Below are 20,904 nucleotides of genomic sequence, written 5' to 3'. Positions count from 1 at the left end.
AGAAATTACCAGGGTATGTATGTATGTATCCGGATCCCAGAGTTTGTGTGTGCAAAGGCACCCTTAATTCCTAGAGTTAACAAATGCCAGAGATTACTAAATATTCAGAATTACTAGATGCTGGGAGTCTTAACCAGGGTGTCAGACGATTTAACAGTGTGAGAATACAGGCGGTGCTTGTTTTTCTGTACTAGGACATCACTGGGGAGATAGAGCTTTAATAATAATAATAATAATAATAATAATAATAATAATAATAATAATATTACCACACTTCATCTAAAGTTCTCAGGGTGGGTCACAACATAAGAACACAATATAAGTACAAAACAATACCCCCTATAATACACATTTTAAAGGCCATAGAATATCAATCAGCCAAAGGCCTGGTTAAAGAAGAAAGTTTTTGCCTGGTGCCTAAAGGTGTATAATGAAGGTGCCAGGTGAACCTCCCTGAGGAGAGCATTCCACAAATGGGGAGCCACTACAGAAAAGGCCCCGTTCTTGTGTTGCCACACTCCGGACCTCTCATGGAGGAGGCACACAAAGAAGGGCCTCAGAAAGTGATCTCAGGGTCTGGGTCGGTTCATACAGAGGGGGGTGATCCTTGAGGTATTGAGGCCTTGAGCCATTATATGTCTGACTCTAAGAGAAAAGCCAAGGCTCCAGCAAAAAGAGTTACTCGTTTCAGATGTAACAAAGAAGGGCATACTGTATATCCAAATTTTGCAAAGCCCACAAACGAGCAAAATTCCTTTCATTTAAGCAACAAAATTCCAAGGGACAAGGGAATCAAAACAAGAAGAGGAGAAGAAGAGGAGTTTGGACATGATATCCCACCTTTCACTCCCCTTAAGGAGTCTCAACACAGGTGGCACTGTGGGTCAAACCACAGAGCCTAGGGCTTGCTGATCAGAAGGTCAGCGGTTCGAATCCCCGTGATGGGGTGAGCTCCCGTTGCTCGGTCCCAGCTCCTGCCAACCTAGCAGTTCGAAAGCACCTCAAAGTGCAAGTAGATAAATAGGGACCACTACAGCGGGAAGGTAAACGGTGTTTCCGTGTGCTGCTCTGGTTCGCCAGAAGCGGCTTTGTCATGCTGGCCACATGACCTGGAAGCTGTATGCCGGCTCCCTCAGCCAATAATGCGAGATGAGCGCGCAACCCCAGATTCGGTCACGACTGGACCTAACGGTCAGGGATCCCTTTACCTTTAAGGAGTCTCAATGCAGCTAACAATCTCCTTTCCCTTCCTCCCCACAACAACACTCTCTGAGGTGAGTGAGGCTGAGAGAAGTGTGACTAGCTCAAGGTCACCCAGCAGCTGCATGTGAAGGAGCGGGGAATCGAACCCGGTTCACCAGATTACAAGTCCACTGCTCTTAACCACTACACCACACTGGCAAGAGGCAAACAAGAGGAACAGGGACCAAGAACACAATCTTCTTTTGCAAGAGAAGAGTCCAGCTGTAAACAGCTGTGATACAACATCCAACAAATTGATTCTGAATGTTCCTTCTCAAATACGTTACGATAAATGCTTCTTTGGCAGCATTGAGAGTATTAACCCATCAGTGGAGGGCAGTATACCATAAACATTTGCAACACAGGTTCAGGAACCTTAAACTGCAAACTAAGCAATCACTGGAAGGAATTGATACTTTAACCAAAATAGCAAGAACTAAAACATGGCATAATCAGGTGGGGATTAGAAACTGGTAGATTGTCCTCTGTTCTTAAGCAGAGCGCTGGGTGGCTACATCTCAGCAGGATTGTAGCAGTGGATTTCTTGTGTTGACAGTGCAGATTGGACTAGACGAGTTTGGGCAATGTCTGTGAGTCTAAGGTCCACAAACAAGCTTACCTTATATTTGCGCATGACCTCCTTGTTGAAACCATAGCTAGAGATCAAGAGAAGAGAGGACTTGTAAATAGATGCCCATTAACAGAACCCATGCATTTCTTAATTCCTGGAACATGTTTTCAGTGGCCATACCGTAAGTTGATCATATAGTCCTCGTGGTTCCCTCTGTTCAGGTGGACCTCCTTCGGGTAAACCAAAAGGAAGACGAAGAGGATGATCAGGACTTCTATGGACGACTTGCCTCGGTCCACAAAGTCACCGTTGAAGACGTAAACCTTTTGTGGAGAGGGAATACCATTCTGCAATGGAAAAACAGCAACAGTCATCCAGGAAGTGCTTACCAAATGCTAAATCTGGAGACAAAATGGTTGGATGTTTCTACCACGTTTTGGAATGCTTTGAGAAGGTCTCCAACCAGGAACTCCACAAGCCACAGGTGAGGGGAATAGGCTTGACAGGAGGACACAGAAGAAGGGGAAGAAGGGGAGAAACCACACCTGCCTCGTCTCCCAATTCAGCTGTAAATTTAAAGGCAAGGGGACAAGCTGACACCTTTACCCAACAACACAGGCAGAGCAATCCTACCCAGGCAGATAGGTCAGGGGGCAGATACACTCTTTTGTAAGGGAAGCATCATCCTAACTGGTTCTGGCCAGGGGGTACTGGGTAGGTGAAGTAAACCTTCATTTTTGTTCCTTCCATTGACTCCTATAGGACAGATTGAGTTATACCTGCATTATTCGTAGTGGACGTTATTCCAAGCTCTGAGCTGGCAAGGTGTAGTGGTTTAGAGCAGCGGTTCTCAAGAGGTGTAGCACGCTACATTGGTGTGACTGGAGAGGATGCCAAGTGTGGCGGGAAGGTCCAAGAACAATCAATATTATATGTTGGGAATGTTGCCTGTTCTTACGCGGCTGAATTGTTTTATATTTTCTGGGCATCTCATGATTGTATTGTAAAGCAGTTGTGCTGTGTTATAAATCCAGCTCTGTGAGGAATTCTTTTGTTGTTGTTGTTGTTGTTGTTGTTGTTGGTCTTCCAATTTATTTCTTATCGATAAAAATGTTGGTGTGGTGCAAGCACATTTTTATTCTGAAAGTGTGGCCCAGAGAAAAAAGTTTGAGAACCCCGGTTTAGAGTGTCAGACTTGGTCACTCTTGGAGACCAAGGTTCGAATCCTCCACTCAGCCATGAAAGCTCACAGGGAGACTGGGGGCCAGTCACTGCCTCTCAGCCTAACCTACCTCACAAAGTTGTTGTAGGGATTAAATGAGGAAGGTGAAAACCACATTCGCCACCTTGAGCTCCTTAGAGGAAAATGGTGGGATATGAATGGAATAAATAAACGAATGATACGCAGAGCCTGCTTCACACCAGCTCAGCCAGAAGATGCAGAGATATGCCCTGTTACTTCTCCCAGCTAGCCTACCTGGGGGTTAGCTTTGCACTGTAAAGCCCCACAACGTGCCCCACTGCCATTTTGTGAGCTCTGGGAACAGATTCATGTTGCTTTTGGGAGGCAGACTGGGAAAGGTTATGGAAAACAGATCTGAAATTCACAGCATGTTGTACACTGAAAGAAAATTATATGAAAATGATGTACCGGTGGTATTTGATTCCTAGTAAGTTAGCAAAAATGTGTAGAACAAGTACAAATACCTGCTGGAAATGTAAAGAAAAAGAAGATAACTTTTACCGGTATCATATGCGGTGGTTGTGTAAGGTTATAAAAGCTTTCTGGGAGATGATATATAATGAAATGAAAAAAATGTTTAAGATAACTTTTGTTTAAAAAAAACAACCAGAAGCCTTTCTATTAGGAATTAAAGGTACCAACATTCCAAAGGAGCAGAAAAGACTTTTCATGTATGTGATAACAGCTGCACGGATGCTACTAGCTCAGAGATAGAAAGAAGAAAGAGTCCCTATTATAGAGGAATGACAAACTAAGCTGATGGACTATGCCGAAACAATTTTTTTAAAAAAAAGAATGGGTGGGGGAAAATTATAATTTATTGAAGAGACCACTGTAAGCAGATGAAAACATTAGCAGGATTTTAATCCCACTTGTAATGCAACAAATACTAAGGATAATATGGATTATGGAATAATATGCAATTGTAAATGTTGACAATAGGACCTATGAAGGGGATTGGGGGGGGGTAAAGTCTCAAAATTCAGAGTAACTTCTATACATGGATTCGCATTTGGACTGTTATAAATTTATATATGTAAAATCAAATAAAAACCAAAATGTTGCATTTTGGCATGCGGCCGTACATGTAATGCGAACATGTATTCTATACGTACCTTGTAGAATATGAGGAACAAGTCACTCAGCTGCCCGTGCAAATCTCCTAATTAATGAAGAGGGCAAAAAGTTGGCTTTGTGAAGTGGTTTAAAGTTATAAGCATTTCACATCAAGCAGTGTGTTCCGTTCATGGTGCTGGTTTATTCACATTCCCACCCCCCTCTCACGCTCTATATCCCACATTCCTTCTGCTGCAAAACCCAATGTGTTACTTGGTAGTTCTCAGGTAGTCTCCCTTCCCTGCACTGACCAGCCCCAAACCTGCTTAGCTTCAGCAAGCTGGTGGTGCCATGTGCTTTTGGACCATACCATTGGACTTGGGAACTGTGGTTATATTTCCCAGGGAATCGTGGCTTTTCTCCCCATTGAGATCTGCCAGAAGCGAGCCAGCAGTAAATCGCACTGAGCAAGCTGGAGTTAACTCTTTATTAGCAAAAACACGATCTGCACAGGAGTGTCGGGTCTAATGAGCACGGCGACCTGTCTCTGTGAGCCAGTGTGGTGTAGTGGTTAAGAGCGGTAGACTCGTAATCTGGGGAACCGGGTTCGCGTCTCCGCTCCTCCACCTGCAGCTGCTGGGTGACCTTGGGCTAGTCACACTTCTTTGAAGTCTCTCAGCCCCACTCACCTCACAGAGTGTTTGTTGTGGGGGAGGAAGGGAAAGGAGAATGTGAGCCGCTTTGAGACTCCTTCGGGCAGTGATAAAGCGGGATATCAAATCCAAACTCTTCTTCTTCTTCTCTGGCAGGTCTTGCCCCCATGAAGCAGTTGCTGAGACAGAAGGTCCTTGCCTCCCTACAGCTGCCTAAGCCTATTCCTCTCCAGGTTTTCCCCCAAGCAATCGGGGACTGTGCCCCTTCACATAGTCAATCTCTCCTCTGCCCTTATCATGCCTCTCCTGGTTCTGAGCCTTCTTCCCTTGGGGATTCCCCAGCTGGTTCCTCCCACCATTCCTCTAAGTCCAAGCAGTCCACGACACCATCATAGGTTTCCTTTCTGGACCAGGAAGAGTTGTTTCTGCTCTATTGGGGGTTTTTTTAATCGCATTACTTAAGGTGGGAGGGGCAGTGCCTGGTTTCTAAAGACAGAGATGTTGGAGCTTATCTGAATGGAAACGATGTTCATTAGCCCTGCTCCTTATGTTTAAATGTGGAAGAAAGGTACAGACTACAGTTGGTCATTAATATTTGGAAGAAAATGCACTTTGTACATTCTTAGAGGCACACTGCTCTTTCATGTTAAGAGTGGGGAAAGGGCAGGTACTAGTATCCTAGCAAAGGGCACTCTGTTGTAGATGCTCAACCTGTCTCCCTCACCTGTCTCCCTTCTCCAGATCTGTTTCATTATTATTTTTTTCAGTTTCAGTTACACACCAGTCCCTCTTATCTCCAGTTTGTTTGTGTGTTGGAAGATTTAGGGCAGATTGTCATCTCACAGAGTGCTAATGGATCAATACCCCCACAGGATAACACCTCCAAGGAAATTAGGCTGAGCTAATGAGCTTTTAACACAAGCTGATTTCCTAGGCTTTAGAGGTGCCTAATACACAGTTTAGGAAGCTTGCCTAACAAAACCAGCTTTTCACACATGCTAATTTCAGAGGGTTTGGAAATACACAGGTGAAATACACCCATGGGTCCAGCCATCACCTCACACAGGAGACTAGCTTGTCCTAATTGGCTTTTGATGCCCCAAGCCTTAATTAAATTCTAGCACCTACAAACCCATAACAATACATTAAACACATCCCAGCCACTTCTAAAAAGCCACGGGTAGTCAAAGGCAAAAGGCCTGGTGAGAGTGAAAGCTTTTTGCCTAGTGCCTAGAAATATATCATTATGGCGAACCTCCCTGGGGAGAGTATTCCACAAGTGGGGAGCCACCACAGAAAAGGCCTGTTTGCGTTGCCACCCTCCGTACCTCTCATCGAGCTGGCGCATGAAGAAGCGCCTCAAATAATGACCTCAGGGTCTGGATTAGACCACATGGGGTGAGGCGGGTGCTTGAGGCAGGTACCTCAGCAGCGTTGATAAACAACAGCACTTACCACATACAGTGATCTCCTCACCGTAGCAGGTGGAGATGCAGGTGATGTTTGGAAGCTGGGTAAGATGCTTTTCAGTCTCATGCAAGAGTCTTAGGACATAGTAAGCGTGAAGATGCTACTGGGAGAAAGTGAGGAAATTACAGAAAGCCATCGAGGAGAGCATTGTCGCTCCTCTCAAACGACAATTCCCAGGATCCTTCGGGGAGAAACAATTAACTGTTTACTTGTGCTGATTTGTATTCCGCCTTTCTACAGAAACTAGGCAGTTCACAATTTAAAACAACAACACAGTGTTATGCAAGCCCCATGGTGAGAGATTTCTGGGGCAGAGGGCTTCGGCCAGATTTGGTGTCCTCCGGTGGCCTACGGCTTTTTGCAGCATTTGCATTCGTTTGCAAACATCAAAGTTTAGCCTAGGAGCAGGTGCTTCTTTAACACTACAGCAGAAGTCCCTAAACTCGCTGCTCCCGTTTCGGACACCTATGAGTACAGTCACCAAGATGCTCCCAGGGCTAAAGTTGGTCTTTCTCCCAATAGCCATGACTTCACACAGACAGGGCATGATTATAACATCCTCAGTAAAGGCAGAGAAAGTGATGTCCCTTCTCTAAACCAGATCACGCTTTCTGGAATAGTCTATTCCCGCAGCTATTGCTAAGGCCGGGGTCTGAGAGCCTTCAGACACATGGCCCTGCAGCTGGCTAACTGGGAAGCCAAATTAGCAAAGCATTTTGGGGTTGGGTTGCTTATCATTTATACCATGGCTAGGCAAACTAAGGCCCGGGGGCCGGATGCGGCCCAATTGCCTTCTAAATCCAGCCCACGGACAGTCCGGGAATCAGCATGTTTTTACATGAGTAGAATGTGTGCTTTTATTTAAAATGTATCTCTGGGTTATTTGTGGGGCCTGCCTGGTGTTTTTATATGAGCAGAATGTGTGCTTTTATTTAAAGTGCATCTCTGGGTTATTTGTGGGGCATAGGAATTTGTTCACGTTTTTCCAAAATATAGCCCGGCCCCCGACAAGTTCTGAGGGACAGTGGACCAGCCCCCTGCTGAAAAATTTTGCTGACCCCTGGTTTATACAAATAGCAACCTATGGTTTGCGCCAGGCAAAGTTAGGGTGAGTTACGGCACCTGCTCAGGTGTCAAAGGCCAAGGTAAATAAGTACGTTTTCAGCATAGGACCAAAGGTGGAGAAACGATCCCAGAAGGAACACAAACAAGTGGCGGACCACAAATCCCTCATCCCGGGCCTACAATGGTTGGCAGTGGTTCTCCAGGGATTTAAGGTGATGAGCCTTTCCCAGCCTGGACCTCACAAATGCTGTATCACTGAGCTAAAGAAATTCCCCTTCAGTTCCATTCTTTACCTAGCAGGAGCTTCTGGAAGCGAAAACTGAGGTAAACGTAGACGGCTACTGTGAAGATACTTACTTGCTCGTGTTGGTATGCTTCCAGCAAGTTAGTGGCATCCTCAGGTACGAGCGGGAAGGAAAGGTGAGGCCCCACATAGGTGTCCGGCACCACAATGGTTTCAAAAGTTTCAACGGATTTTTCGAGCTTGGGGTCAAAAGTGATTTCAGGTTCTGACAATATGCGGTTAAGGAAATCTCCTAGGGTGGAATGAAAACCAACACGGTTGGCTCCTAGAATGTGGCTCTTTGCTTCTCTCCATGGCCAGCAGCAGCAGCGGCATAGGTTTTAGCTGAGATTCCTGCATTGCAGGGGGTTGGACTAGATTACCTTTGGGTCCCTTCCAACTCTTAAGATTCTATGATGGAATATAAGCGTGTCGGTTTCTTTGATGACATTTCTTGCCAACCCCCTTCACATGCAGTCTCGCAGGTATCTTATGAGCATCACGTAAAAGCCAGAGAAATAAAAACAACGCCACAGCCAAAAAAACACAAGAATAATAGAAACAAACCAGACGGTAATGCCAATTGAAAGCATCGGAATAGCCTGAAGGCAATGAAACAATTCTAAAGACCACCTGCTGACAGTTAAAGAGGTGAGCACACCATGGATTTTAACACACACGAGTGCTGTTCAGTTAGCTACAAGGTAGTTGGCCTTGTATTGGCTCAAGAATCCTAAGAAATCAACCAATCAGAGCCCGTGGTTCAAGTCAGTGCCATTTTGAAAGGTTCAGTCAACCATCTTGATGTGATGGTACCCAAACACAGACAAAAAAGCCTGCTCTTCAACATTGTGTACAATTTGGTTAAACCCAACGGTTCTTAAAGGGTGCAGCTTTCCGAAATATAAATCTAGATTGTATACTCCAGAGCATGGGTAGGCAAACTAAGGCCCAGGGGCTGGATCTGGCCCAATCGCCTTCTAAATCCGACCCGTGGGTGGTCCGGGAATCAGCATGTTTTTACATGAGTAGAATGTGTGCTTTTATTTAAAATGCATCTCTGGGTTATTTGTGGGGCATAGGAATTTGTTCTCCCCCCCCTTCAAAATATAGCCCAGCCCCCCCCCCCAAGGTTTGAGGGACAGTGGACCAGCCACCTGCTGAAAGAGTTTGCTGACCCATATTCCAGAGCTATTCATCCAGGATTTGTAGGTACAGGGGTACCTCGGTTCTCGAACTTCATCAGTTCCGGAAGGCCATTCGAGTTCCGAAACGTTCGAAAACTGAGGCACAAAGGGCTGTCTGCAAATTCAACTGATAAAACTGAAAATCACGCAGTGGAAGCTGTTCGATTTCCAAGGCGCATTTGGAAACAGAAGCATTTACTTCTGGGTTTTCGGCATTCGGGTTCCAAAACGTTCATCAACAGAGATGTTTGAGAACCGAGGTACCACGGTACCAACATTTCCACATTTGATCGGTTAGCAAAACGCATACAAGGTCACAAAATTTAGTTGCCCTGATGAAAGAGAGACACAGACAGACAGACAGACAGACAGACAGACAGACAGACAGACAGACAGACAGACAGACAGACATATAACACGAACTGTAGTTCCCCATTTTTGAGCTTACTATCTTTGTTGTTGTTTGGCGTGAAGTAGGTCATAAGATAGTCAAAGAAGTGGTTGAGCTGCAGAAGACAAGAAGAATGCTGTCAACTTTCATCATTAAGCCATCTTTGTACTCTCTTCCCCTGCCATAGCCTCTCCCTCCCATACTGTTCCCTCTCCCATTTCTCATGCCACACCAGTGGCGTAGCGTAGGGTTGCCAGAGCCCGGGGCCATGTGGAGAGGCTGGGCTGGAAGGGAGAGAAATGGACAGAGTACACATTTGCACTCAGTTGCCGATCGGCGTCTGTGTCACCCAGGAGATCGCAACCGCAGAGATTAAGAAATTGAAATTCACGGCATGTTGTACGCTGAAAGAAAACTATATGAAAATGATGTACCAGTGGTATTTAACTCCTAGTAAATTAGCAAAAATGTACAGAACAGGTACAAATACCTGCTGGAAATGTAAAGAAAAAGAAGGTATCTTTTATCATATGTGGTGGCCTTGTAAGGTAATAAAGGCCTTCTGGGAAATGATATATAATGAATTGGGAAACTCAGAGACCAAGAAAACAAGAAATTCAAGAAAGAATGGGGACAGTTTGTAATTTATTTAGGAGACCACTGTGAGCAGATGAAAACATTAGTAGGATTTTAATCCCACTTGTAATGTAACAAATATTACGGACAACATGGATGGATACAAAACACAGACTATGAAATAATATGCAGTTGGAAATGTTGACAATGGAGGGAATGGGGCGGAAGTTGTGAGATTCAGAGAAATCTCATTTTATGGATGTGTCTTTGGCATTGTAACTAACTTGCATTTGTAAAAATCAAATAAAATTGATTTCAAAAAAAAGAAAAGAAATTTTGTGCCCCTGACGATTTTGTGCCTGGGGCAACTGACCCTGTGCCGCCCTCCCCCCACGCTAGGTCACTCTGCCACACGGAGCTGCATGTGATTCAGAAGATGTGCAAAACTGGCACATACCATGTAATTTTGGAGTTTGCAGTGCTTCTTCTTCCAAGTCCAACACACACTCTGCATCATTGGGCAGCCACCGAGGGTGCTCAGTGTGTTATTTGGGTTTGTTTGGAGTCTCTGCCTCCTCTGTCCCTCATACATGCATACATATACATATATTACTAATGGAAGTTGCAGCCCAAAACGAGGATGGCAGAGACTGAATGAGACCACTGTCGGACTGAGGTTATGCTTGCATCAAAGTACTTAGGCAGAGGGTTTAGATTGCATTTGGATCACTGGATTCTGTTAGCAAAGTCACTTAACACAGATGGAGACCAGGGAGAAACGAAACCCTGCTAACACTTGACTGTGGAAAACTGAACCAAAACAGTGTATAATTTGAGGGGGGAAAGATTTTGTTTCTCTTACTTTGGGCTTTGTACATATCAGGAAAAATGTTCAGCTATGCGTACAGAGGAAAACTCCCTTAGAACTAACCAGCCCACCAGCACAAGTTACCTCAGCATGGATCATGCCAGCCTGACTGGTTGCTAGGCAACACCTCCACCCCGCACCACCTACTAATTATCAACAGAATTAACCCTTAGGTTCCAAACGGAACGCTCCCTACTTCCAGCCAAGTCTGGGCTGTGTTAGGGGCAGATGAGAATCAGGAGAATAATTCTGAGCGCTAAATTCCGTTTACTGCTACCAACAGCAAAACTAGAACAGACCGAAGGAAGGATTGCCTTCCTCCTTTGCCATCATACCTTGAGATGATCCAGCTCTCCCGCATACTCTATGGACTGAAATATGCGCCATGTGCATCTTCGGCGCATTTCAAGCCGGGCCACATAGCGTCGATACCACGCTTGGATCAGGATAATTCCTCTGAAGGCTGAGGTGCAGAAAGAGAGACGTGTGATATAGCCTCTTGCTATATTGGCACAACCCCACCAAAGGCTTGCTTTTTGGAGTAAAGAAACATGAAGCCCATTAAACAGCTGGCATCAGCAGCTAGCAACCTTGGGCAACTGTTGGGGCCAGGTATCATGGCAGAGTCCACATGACACAGAAGTTTGGCCCTGCCACCCATCCATTTTCTTCAGCCATGGGCTTAACTGGTAGTAGGGACTGGACCAAGGAAGCAGCCTGCCATTTTAAATGGCCCCCATTGTGCGATAGCAATGCACCACTGGGGCATTGTGGGTAAGTAAAATGGAAGGCAGCTCACAACACTGTCATTTCCAATTGTCCAGGAAGCTCTTTGGGGAAGGAAAGAAACATTAGGAGCTTCTCAGATGGGTGGAACAGCCCCGGGCACTGGCAACCCACACTACGCCACTGAGAAATGGGAGAGGGATTCAACGCTGCACTTTGAAGAAATTAAGATATGGTAGGAGAGATTCTTGCTGTTCATAGAATTGTAGGGCCACAAGGGAACACAATTCAGGATTCAGGAATCTCTGGCTAGCCAACCTCTGTTTATAAAACCCCAATGAAGGGGAGCCCACCTCCTTCTGAAGTAGTCCATTCAACTGTTGAACAGTTCCAGCCATTGGATTAGTCTCATCTCGCCCAAATGAGGGCGATCTCTGACACACCTCAAAGCCCTCTACCGCCCCCCAACAAAGGCTATTTGGCTGCACTAGGTGAAGGAAGTAGCAGCACATAAACATGTTCACACGTCATGTTCAACAGTCTCGTGTTTTCCATTCTCCCTAGCACTCCATACCCTCCAACATTTCTCAGATGAAAATGGGGACATTTCTCACTCCCCACCGGCTGACCTCCTCCTTCCCAGCCTGCCCCCCCCCAAGTATTTCATATCAGAAGAAGGGCGAGTGCTGGCACCACCTCCACACCGATGGGACAATAGCACACACACATTCCACCATACTGAGAAAACCTCTTAAACACACACCAATAGCACTTGCAGGGGAAATCGGGACAGGATGGCTTCTGTATTTCCCGGACCGTCCCTGGAAAATTGGGGCACCTGGAAGGTATGGCACTCACCCGAAAAGGGGGAGCGCTTAGCGGGTTGTTTCTTTTCTTCACACAAACTCTTGCCACTTTTTTTCTTGTCCATCCCTCCCAACTGTACGACTGATTCAGCAAGAATGCTAGTGTGTTCTAGGGCTTTTCCTGGCTTCCAAAACAAGCCAATCAACCCATTTTGAGCTAGACGGGTTCATTGTCTGAAACCATCCAATGGGAAAATCTGATGCAAAGCAGGAAGAACAAGTCCTGACCTCATTGGCTAGAACCTTAAGTAGGAGTAAAGTTCCAACCTGAAGCTTCTCTCCTGCCAGAGAAAATTCAGCGGAATTGTCATATAATGTCAGAGACCAGGCTGAGAAGTACTTCTCTGGTGAGGAATGGTGGGAGCCTCCCCCTCCCCTGAGCAGGATCCTGAAGCTGCCCAGGAGCAGTGGAGCAGTATAGATTTGGAACAGTGGTTTGCAGAGGGGCATAGTTCTGAAGACAAAAGTTGGGGCGAACTGTGGGGTGAACAGCAAGGTGAAGAAGAACGGGAAGAGAGAGAGCTAACAGACTCTCTCTCACTGGAGACTGTCCAGCCTATCAGTCCAAGGTCATGTAGAGCAGATAAGGTGGCTACACAAAAAGCACGGTGGTTGCGAGATCAGGTTGCAAGGCGCGGAAGTGATGGGGTGACGGGGGGGAGTGGGTGGAAACCTTAATTGGGAGCACCTTCATTCTGAGAATGGATGCTTTGTTCTTTTCCTGTGATTATTACAGACTCTTTAAATGGTGAGGAACTATTTTTGCTTTGTTCTGCTTATCCACGGCCAAAGGGAGGGAAGAAACCACTTCCCGGAAGCCTGACATATAGTGAGGGTTTGTGCTTTCGAAAGAGATGGGGAGCCAGTGGCTCTCCTGATATTGTTGGACTCCAGTTTCCACCAACCCCAGCTAGTATCAACAATAGTGGGAAGGGAAGAACTTCTTTCCTTCCATGTTTGCCACAGGAGAATGAACATTCTTCACATGCTCCTTCATTGGTTTTTCCCTTCACTCAAATTTTCTGACATGCTGCTCTTCCATAGACCTTGTTTAATAATAATTTTGATTTATTAAATTCAGACATACAAGATACACAGTTATATAAAACGAGAATTAAAGTAAATAATACTGTGTTTATGATTTGATGGGGTAGAAGATAGGATGTAGCAAAAGGGCAGAAACAAAAACTCCATGGAAAACGGGGTGGGAAGTCGACAAAAATAAAAGATGAAATTGTGTTTTGACTGCATTATGTTAAAAATGTTGAAACTTAAAAATATATAATTGAAAAATAAAATAAAACAACAGTATGCAGTGGAAGAGACGGCTGAAGATCGGGAAACAAATTTGAGGGGTTTGGTGGGAAAGGGTGGGAATGGGGTGATTTATAAAGGGATATTGGATTGGATGGATTTAAATGGTCTGAAACTGGCTTGACATTAGGAATTTGCTGAAATGTCTGGGAAATTTGTTTCCAGCAAAAGGGGGGATGGTTCTAAATATAGATAATCAAGAAAGTAGAATAGAATTTTAAGATTTGAATAATAATTGCATTTCTGGTAAAATATTAAGCTAAGGGAAGAAATTTAAGATAAAGGAAAATCGGTAAGATTAGATATGGATAGTGGAGTAATAAAAAGGATAAAATTGTAATGTGTAAAGGAAATTAGCAGAGTTAGAGAACATTGCCTATATGGTTATTATAAGGGACCCAGAGTGGGGGGAGTCGGGGAAGTCCAAGATGATATTGTTAAGATCATAAATAAGATGTTTTTCTTTTTTCTTTTTTCTTCTTTTTTTCTTTTAAATCTTTTCTGTATTTTTGTATTTTTGCTGCTGTTTGGTTTTTGTTTTGCTTTTTGTATGGAAAAATCAATTAAAATTATTCTAAAAAAATAAAAATAAAACAACAGTATGCAGAATGTTCCATTAAACGTTTCTGAATACAATAACAAAGTTGTGTCAATATCTATATAGCATAATTATTAGATATGAAATGATGTATAATAATGTGTGTGCTTAGATTGTTGACCGTCAGGAAAATGTATTTTGCATCAATGACAATTTTAATTTATAGGGAGTAAGGGGACGACAGAGGACGAGATGGTTGGACAGTGTTCTCAAAGCTACAAACATGAGCTTGACCAAACTGCGGGAGGCAGTGGAAGACAGGAGTGCCTGGCGTGCTATGGTCCATGGGGTCACGAAGAGTCGGACACGACTAAATGACTAAACGACGACAACAACAACAAAGGGAGAAACAGGATTTGACTGTCAACAACAGGGGTGGCTAACCTGTAGCTCTGCAGATGTTTTTGGAACTACATCTCCCATCGGCCCAAGCCAGCGTAGCCAAGGCAGTCAGGGAGTTGTAGTTTAGCAACATCCAGACACCATATGAGCCACTCAGATCTACAAAGTAATCCATTTCTGCATGACTGGTGTGTCCCCTGAATATGACGAAACCCCTCCCTTGCCCGTGCGTTGTCAAATTTCACAAGGCCACCAAATTTCCTACTGGAGAGATTATATAACATTAACTTACAGAGATGTGATGCATCTGGCGATTCATTGCCTAGTGAGAAAAGAGGAACATACAGATTTTTACTCAGAAAGGACATCAGAAAACAACACTGAAAGTTTCAGACAGGAAATAAATGACTTACCTCCGTTTGCCTTGCACACAAAGGTGCTGTGTGCAGAACTACCACATCCCATAGTCTTCGAGCAACGCACCTATCGGATTGCAATTAAACACAGTATCTTAAATGTACAAAGGCTACATGCCGGTGGTCCCCAATCTGTGAGCAATTGCTCTCCTCTAGGGATGGGGAGGAAATTTGATTCAGTTCCATTAAGATGTACTGACCTAATTTGAACTACGTATATCTCCAGATTCTGAGATGCGGTTGACTCCGGTAATGTGGACAAAAAGACTGCACTGGGGTGAAGTGTGCATAAGAATGCATATATTAATGACAACAACATAAAAATGAGGGGAAATTGCTTTGAAAAAATTGTGTTAGGAGAAATGGCATACAAAAATGTGCATATCAGGAGAAATTTGTACTAAAATGCTTAGGAATGTTTGTGAGAACTTCAAAAAGCTGATGCAGAAATATAGAGAATTGAATTTAAGATTGGGAAAATGAGAAATTGAAATGGATAAATTTGTCTTCTCTCCCTCCATCCTAGGCTGAACTGCTGTGACATTACTTTCAAACTGCCAGAGGAAGAAAGGTCCATTGTGGGATGTAAAAACCACCATGGCTGCACGCACACTATTCCTTTAGGGCACATTTGAATTACATTCTTTCTCTCAAATAATTCTAGGTATTGCATACCCTTCAACATTTCTCCAGCGAAAAACTGGACATCCTACCATACCCTCCAACATTTCTCTGAAGAAAACAGGGACACCCTAAGGGAAAACGGGACATTCTGGGATCAAAGCAGAAACTGGGATGGCTTCTGTAAATCTGGAACTGTCCCTGGAAAATAGGGGCACTTGGAGGGTCTGGAAATACACCTCTTTGCCTAAGGTATATAAGTTTAGGACCCATCCTGATCTTCTGATTGTAAATTGTTTTAACTGATTTTTGTACCTCTTCCTTACATACCCTGCCCTGGGGGTCTTATGGTGAATAGAGAGCATGAAATCTAACAAATTACCATGATAAACGGTGCCCATTCATGACTGACTTCTGAGTGATCTTCTTACATACAGGCTGAAGAGGAGATGTTTTGGCCAATATGCCTGTACGTAAATAGAAATTCATGATAATTAAGAAGGGGGGGGGGACATACCTTAATCCCGATGCCTGCTATAGAGAGGGGTGCTTCTGGCTTTGAAGCCTTGACGGAACGTCTACTTGACTTCAGAGGTTGGTTTTTCCTGCTAGCCTTATGCATTTATAAGACAGCTTTTAATTCTCAAGTGCTTCCAAGACAGCTTTTTACACTCCAGACTGAATAAATGGATCTCCGGAGGTTTAACAAGATGAGCATTCTCTTCCAGATACAGTCACTGTGGGGAGAAAGGGCAACCCCCCCTTTTTTGCCCTCTGGATGTGAAGCGTCTGGTTTATTTACTCGATGTTGCTCTGAGAGGTCTTAAGAGCCTTCCCACGTGACAAGGGAAGACACCAAACTGAAACGGATTAGGATTACTTGCAGGAGGATTAGGAACAAAGGACATAGTCCGTTGGCCCTTCTCGTCTGAGGACCTGATCATGCACACCTCTGGACGCCCCTTTGGTTTTTGAAAAACCCTCTGTCGTTGGCCTTCCAGGTGTTGCTGAACTACAACTCCCAGCATCCCTAACTAGGGATGGCGGGGGGTGGGGTGAGAGAGGAGAGAAATTCAATTCAGTTCACATTGAAAAGTGAACTCACCTACGTCTCACTTTCCAAAACAATATGAGAGCCAACATGCAGCTGCCATTCAGAATCCGCTCGCCACCGAATTTTGCAACGCAGTTCTCTAACCAAGTAATGCGTAGGAATTTCATGTACCAGTGTAAAAGGTGCATATAAATGCTTGTATTGGCGACAGTCACGCCCCCCCAAAAAAATATGCATTGCATTAGGAAAAGGTGTGTTATGGGGAAATGCATTCCAAAACGCACTTGCTGATGCAAGCAGATGCAGAAATGTGGAGAATTTAACTTAAAAGTGGAAAAATTAGACATTGAGAGAAACCCAAACTGGCATATTCCCTCATCCATATCCCTGACCATTGGGCATGACTGCCAGGGTTGATGGGAGTTGTAGTTCAGCAACATTTGACACACCATACCTGGGCTGGATCTGTCCAAACTTTTTTCGAAGAGGGACAGATTTGAGGAAGTGAAGGGTCGTGGGGGCCAACCAAAGCTGCTGACTTTTTAGGATTTAAGTTATTGAGCTTCTTTAAGGATTGAAGTTGTTGAGGTGTCTTTTGTTTGTTTGCTTGTTTTAAGGATTTTACCCCAGGAAAGAGACTGCCACAGGGGCCAGATTAAACCAACCGTTGGGCTGGATTAGGCCCCTAAAACAGACTTTGGACAGGCCTGATCTACACTGACCTGTTTAATGTTATTTCCCATTAGAACGCTATTAGATATGTCATTCTAAAACGCCACAGGGCATACTTGTAAATTAAAAGGCTTTTTACCTTGGTTTCCCCCCCCCCCCCGCCCCCGACAAATGAAAGTCATTCCCAACCACACCAATTTCCAAAGTGCTGTTTCTCTCCTGGCTGCCGGCCGCTCATTGCTCTCCCTCCCTCCCTGTTCTTTGTTATCTGCCCCCTTGAATACCACTAAATGTGGGTCGGAGTTTGAATGCAGTAAAAAAGAAGAAGCTAAAATGCTACATAGGAACATATGAGAAGTGTTTCACCAATATAGCAGCATAAAATGATTAAAAATGAAGGGATAAAAAAGACAAGGTAATAACAAGGTGATTTTGGGAATTATAGGGAGAGAAATACCTAAACTGTATAGAAACTTATTAATGCATGCTACTACTGCGGCAAGAATGTTACTTGCCCCAAAATGGAAAGAAGAAGTCATCCCAGTAAAGGAAGAATGGATACAAAAACTTATGGAATATGCAGAAATGGTAAAACTTACCAGAAGAATAAGAAATCAAGATAACAAACTTTTTTTTTATAAAAGAATGGAAATGGTTTATTGAATATTTACAGACAAATTGTAAACAGATAAAAACACTGGCAAGATTATTGTAATAACCTGCAGTTTCATAAGAATATATATTTAAAGATGAATAAAAGAGCAAATTAGGTTAATTTGGATATGCAGAAGATATTAAAAATAAATTTAAGGAGCTGCAGAAAGAGGGAGAAGGAAGTTTTGAAATGTCAAAATGATTGTAAAATTAATGGAATTATTAAAATGTATAAACTTGAAAAGAGCAATTTATTTTTAAAAAAATACAAGGTAAATAACACACTATGAACGTAAAATGTAGCACATCATGTGTCCATCTACATGATCAAAACCATTCCTTAACCCTTCCTTAACATTAAAAACCATGAGCGTAAGCCCCCCCCCTATCCTTTCTAGAGGAACCATTGTGAGCACTTATGCACACACAAACCCCAATGAAGATAAAAGAGGACACAGATTTGCATTTAAAAATGCATATACCAATGTATACTTAAATCAATGCAGTTTTAGACCTAATGACACTGGGTTGCAACCTGTGCAGCTGTTCTGCTCACACAACAGACTTCTACTTGTGCAACAGAACTCCCCCCCTTTTTTTTGCTTCTCTCTCCTGAAGCCCCTAGTAGTGCAACATCAAACTCTGCCCCAGAGTGTTTGGGAACACTCCGAAGCAGATCTGGGGAAAGGGGGCAGGGAGGCGAAGGAAAAGCCACATTGTGCAATTACGACAATGCTCGCACCCATCAGAGAGAACCCCCGTGGTTTAAACAGAGCAACCATACCTCTCACTATAACAGAGGACACACAGAGAATCACAGAGTTGGAAGGGGATCGAACCTGCAACCTTGACATTAGCAGGACTTTTGGCCCTGTGAGAGGGCAGAACAGAGATGGAACAGGGCACAACAGACAGCACAGGCTTATGCATAACCACTGACGCACACAATTACCCGAAACGCAAGCCCTGCGCAAGCAGGGAGTTGCCTGTACTTCAGTTTATGAACTAGCTAAGCCACCTCATGAGAAGAGAAGACTCCCTGGAAAAGACCCTGATGTTGGGAAAGATGGAGGGCACTAGGAGAAGGGGACGACAGAGGATGAGATGGTTGGACAGTGTTCTCGAAGCTACCATGAGTCTGACCAAACTGCAGGAGGCAGTGCAAGACAGGAGTGCCTGGCGTGCTCTGGTCCATGGGGTCACGAAGAGTCAGACACGACTAAACGACTAAACAACTGAACAACAACAACAAGCCATTATCCATTGCTACATCTTGTGGTACTTAAGACATGGGGGAGAAATCCAATCAGTTTGCATTTAAAGGAGAACTTACTAAAGTCTCACTTTCCAAAACAATACGCAAATCAAAAGAGTGATCCCTCGAAATTTGTACGATTTTGCAACGTGTCTCTCTAGCCAATAAATGCGTACTAGGGAAAGCGTGCTCAAATATGCATGTAACGGTGAAAATAACACACAGTAATTCATTATCTTTGGGGAAATCGCTTGCAAAAATGTTTTGTTAGGCAAAACTGCATACAAAAACTGTTTATTGGGAGAAATGTTGCATTACAACGCTGACAAATTTTCGTGGCCTGCAAATCGCAACAAAAATGGCAAGCTCGAGTTAAGTTTGGGTAAACAAACTTGGAGAACCCAAATGGACAGATGCATCCAGCTGCAGTGGTAAAATTCCACACTAGCAAGGTATTTAGGATGAATACTTCGTTTTGCTTGTCTAGAACTTGCTTCCAGCCCATTTGCATCGACGCCTTCAATTTCTGCATTGTTTACCTCATTAGGCACTTGTTTAACACTACTGAGTATAAACTGGATCAATGCAAAGCTCCCTTAACCCTCCTGAGTATTAAAGCAGAGTGTGTTGGTAAGCAGGCAGAGACACTTCGGATGAGACCTTGATCCTATTAAAACCCATGGCAACATGTTTGTTGTTGACTTCAAAACACAATTTCACAGGCAAGGATTCTGGTGTTTGTGTATGTGGGGGCGGGAGGCGGGAAAGTATGCCCAAGTCTGTTGCACTTTACCTTAGAAGCACAGAATTCACATCATTTTTAAAATACGAGATATGAAATCCTAAAGAAACAGATGCTCAGTTAAGCAGCATGGGATGAGAGACGGCAAGCAGGGTTCTGTTTCGTTTAGTGAACTACAGGTTCACAATGTTGCAATGGGAATAGATACAGTGGTGCCTCGCTTTACAAATGCCTCGCACAACGAAAAACTCGCTAGAAAAAAAATTTTCTATGACCGCCGCTTCGCCGGCACGGAGCGCAACTTCGGAGACCTCCGAAGCTGCGCTCCATGTCGGGGGAGGCAGGCAAGGCGGTGGCTGGGAGAAGAGAGCTTCTCCCGCCGCCGCCTTGCACACAGCCGGCATCGGACAGGGCTTAGGAGACCTTCTCTGAAGCCCCGTTGCATGCCGCTGCCAGTCCCCCAGAGCCTATAGGAACGCATTGATTAAGTTTCAATGCATTCCTATGGGAAACTGGGACTCGCTAGACGAAAAATTCATTACACGAATTGACCCATGGAACGAATTAATTTCGTCTAGCGAGGCACCACTGTAATTGCTTCTCAATATTGAACACTTTTGCATTCTAGTGAGTAAGAAAAACCAAGCCGAAGGGGGCAGATATTTTGCCCTCCCAGCTAAAAATGAAAAATGATCTGCCACGTTCTGACAGACCCAATACTTAAAATGTGCACATACGGTATATACAAGCAAGAATAACTCACAAGACCTATCCCCCAACCTCATGTTTGTGTTTCAAGCCAGCTTCCCATACTTCCAAATAACACTTAAGTGAGTTGTGGGTTCAAGCCCCATGTTGGGTGAAAAATTCATGCATTGCAGGGGGCTGGACTAGATGACTCTCGTGGTCCCTGCCAACTCTACAATTCTGTGATCTCCACCTTATGCACAGGGTGGCGCTGTGGTCTAACCCACTGAGCCTCTTGGGCTTGCCGATCAGGTTGGAGATTCAAATCCCCGCGACAGGTGAGCTCCCATTG

General features: G+C 44.2%; 1 protein-coding gene across 1 annotated transcript in view; it reads right to left on the bottom strand.

Annotated features, from left to right (window-relative positions):
- The window catches only part of PPEF2 (protein phosphatase with EF-hand domain 2), a 29,192-nt gene extending 13,156 nt beyond the window's left edge, over positions 1 to 16,036 (bottom strand). The window contains exons 1-9 of the mRNA XM_035103074.2: positions 14,865 to 16,036; positions 14,744 to 14,773; positions 10,941 to 11,068; positions 9,219 to 9,276; positions 7,658 to 7,836; positions 6,221 to 6,335; positions 4,172 to 4,218; positions 1,994 to 2,160; positions 1,862 to 1,898 (exon numbers count right to left, since the gene is read on the bottom strand). Of these exons, the coding sequence (XP_034958965.2) occupies positions 1,862 to 1,898; positions 1,994 to 2,160; positions 4,172 to 4,218; positions 6,221 to 6,335; positions 7,658 to 7,836; positions 9,219 to 9,276; positions 10,941 to 11,068; positions 14,744 to 14,773; positions 14,865 to 14,916 (813 nt within the window). The 5' untranslated portion in view covers positions 14,917 to 16,036. The remainder of the gene's footprint in view (positions 1 to 1,861; positions 1,899 to 1,993; positions 2,161 to 4,171; positions 4,219 to 6,220; positions 6,336 to 7,657; positions 7,837 to 9,218; positions 9,277 to 10,940; positions 11,069 to 14,743; positions 14,774 to 14,864) is intronic.
- Between the last annotated feature and the right edge of the window lie 4,868 nt (positions 16,037 to 20,904).

This window comes from Zootoca vivipara, chromosome 9 (genome assembly GCF_963506605.1).
Source record: "Zootoca vivipara chromosome 9, rZooViv1.1, whole genome shotgun sequence".
NCBI classification, from domain to species: Eukaryota; Metazoa; Chordata; class Lepidosauria; order Squamata; family Lacertidae; genus Zootoca; species Zootoca vivipara.
Note: the sequence above shows the minus strand (reverse complement) of the source record. Positions and strands in the feature narration are given on the sequence as shown.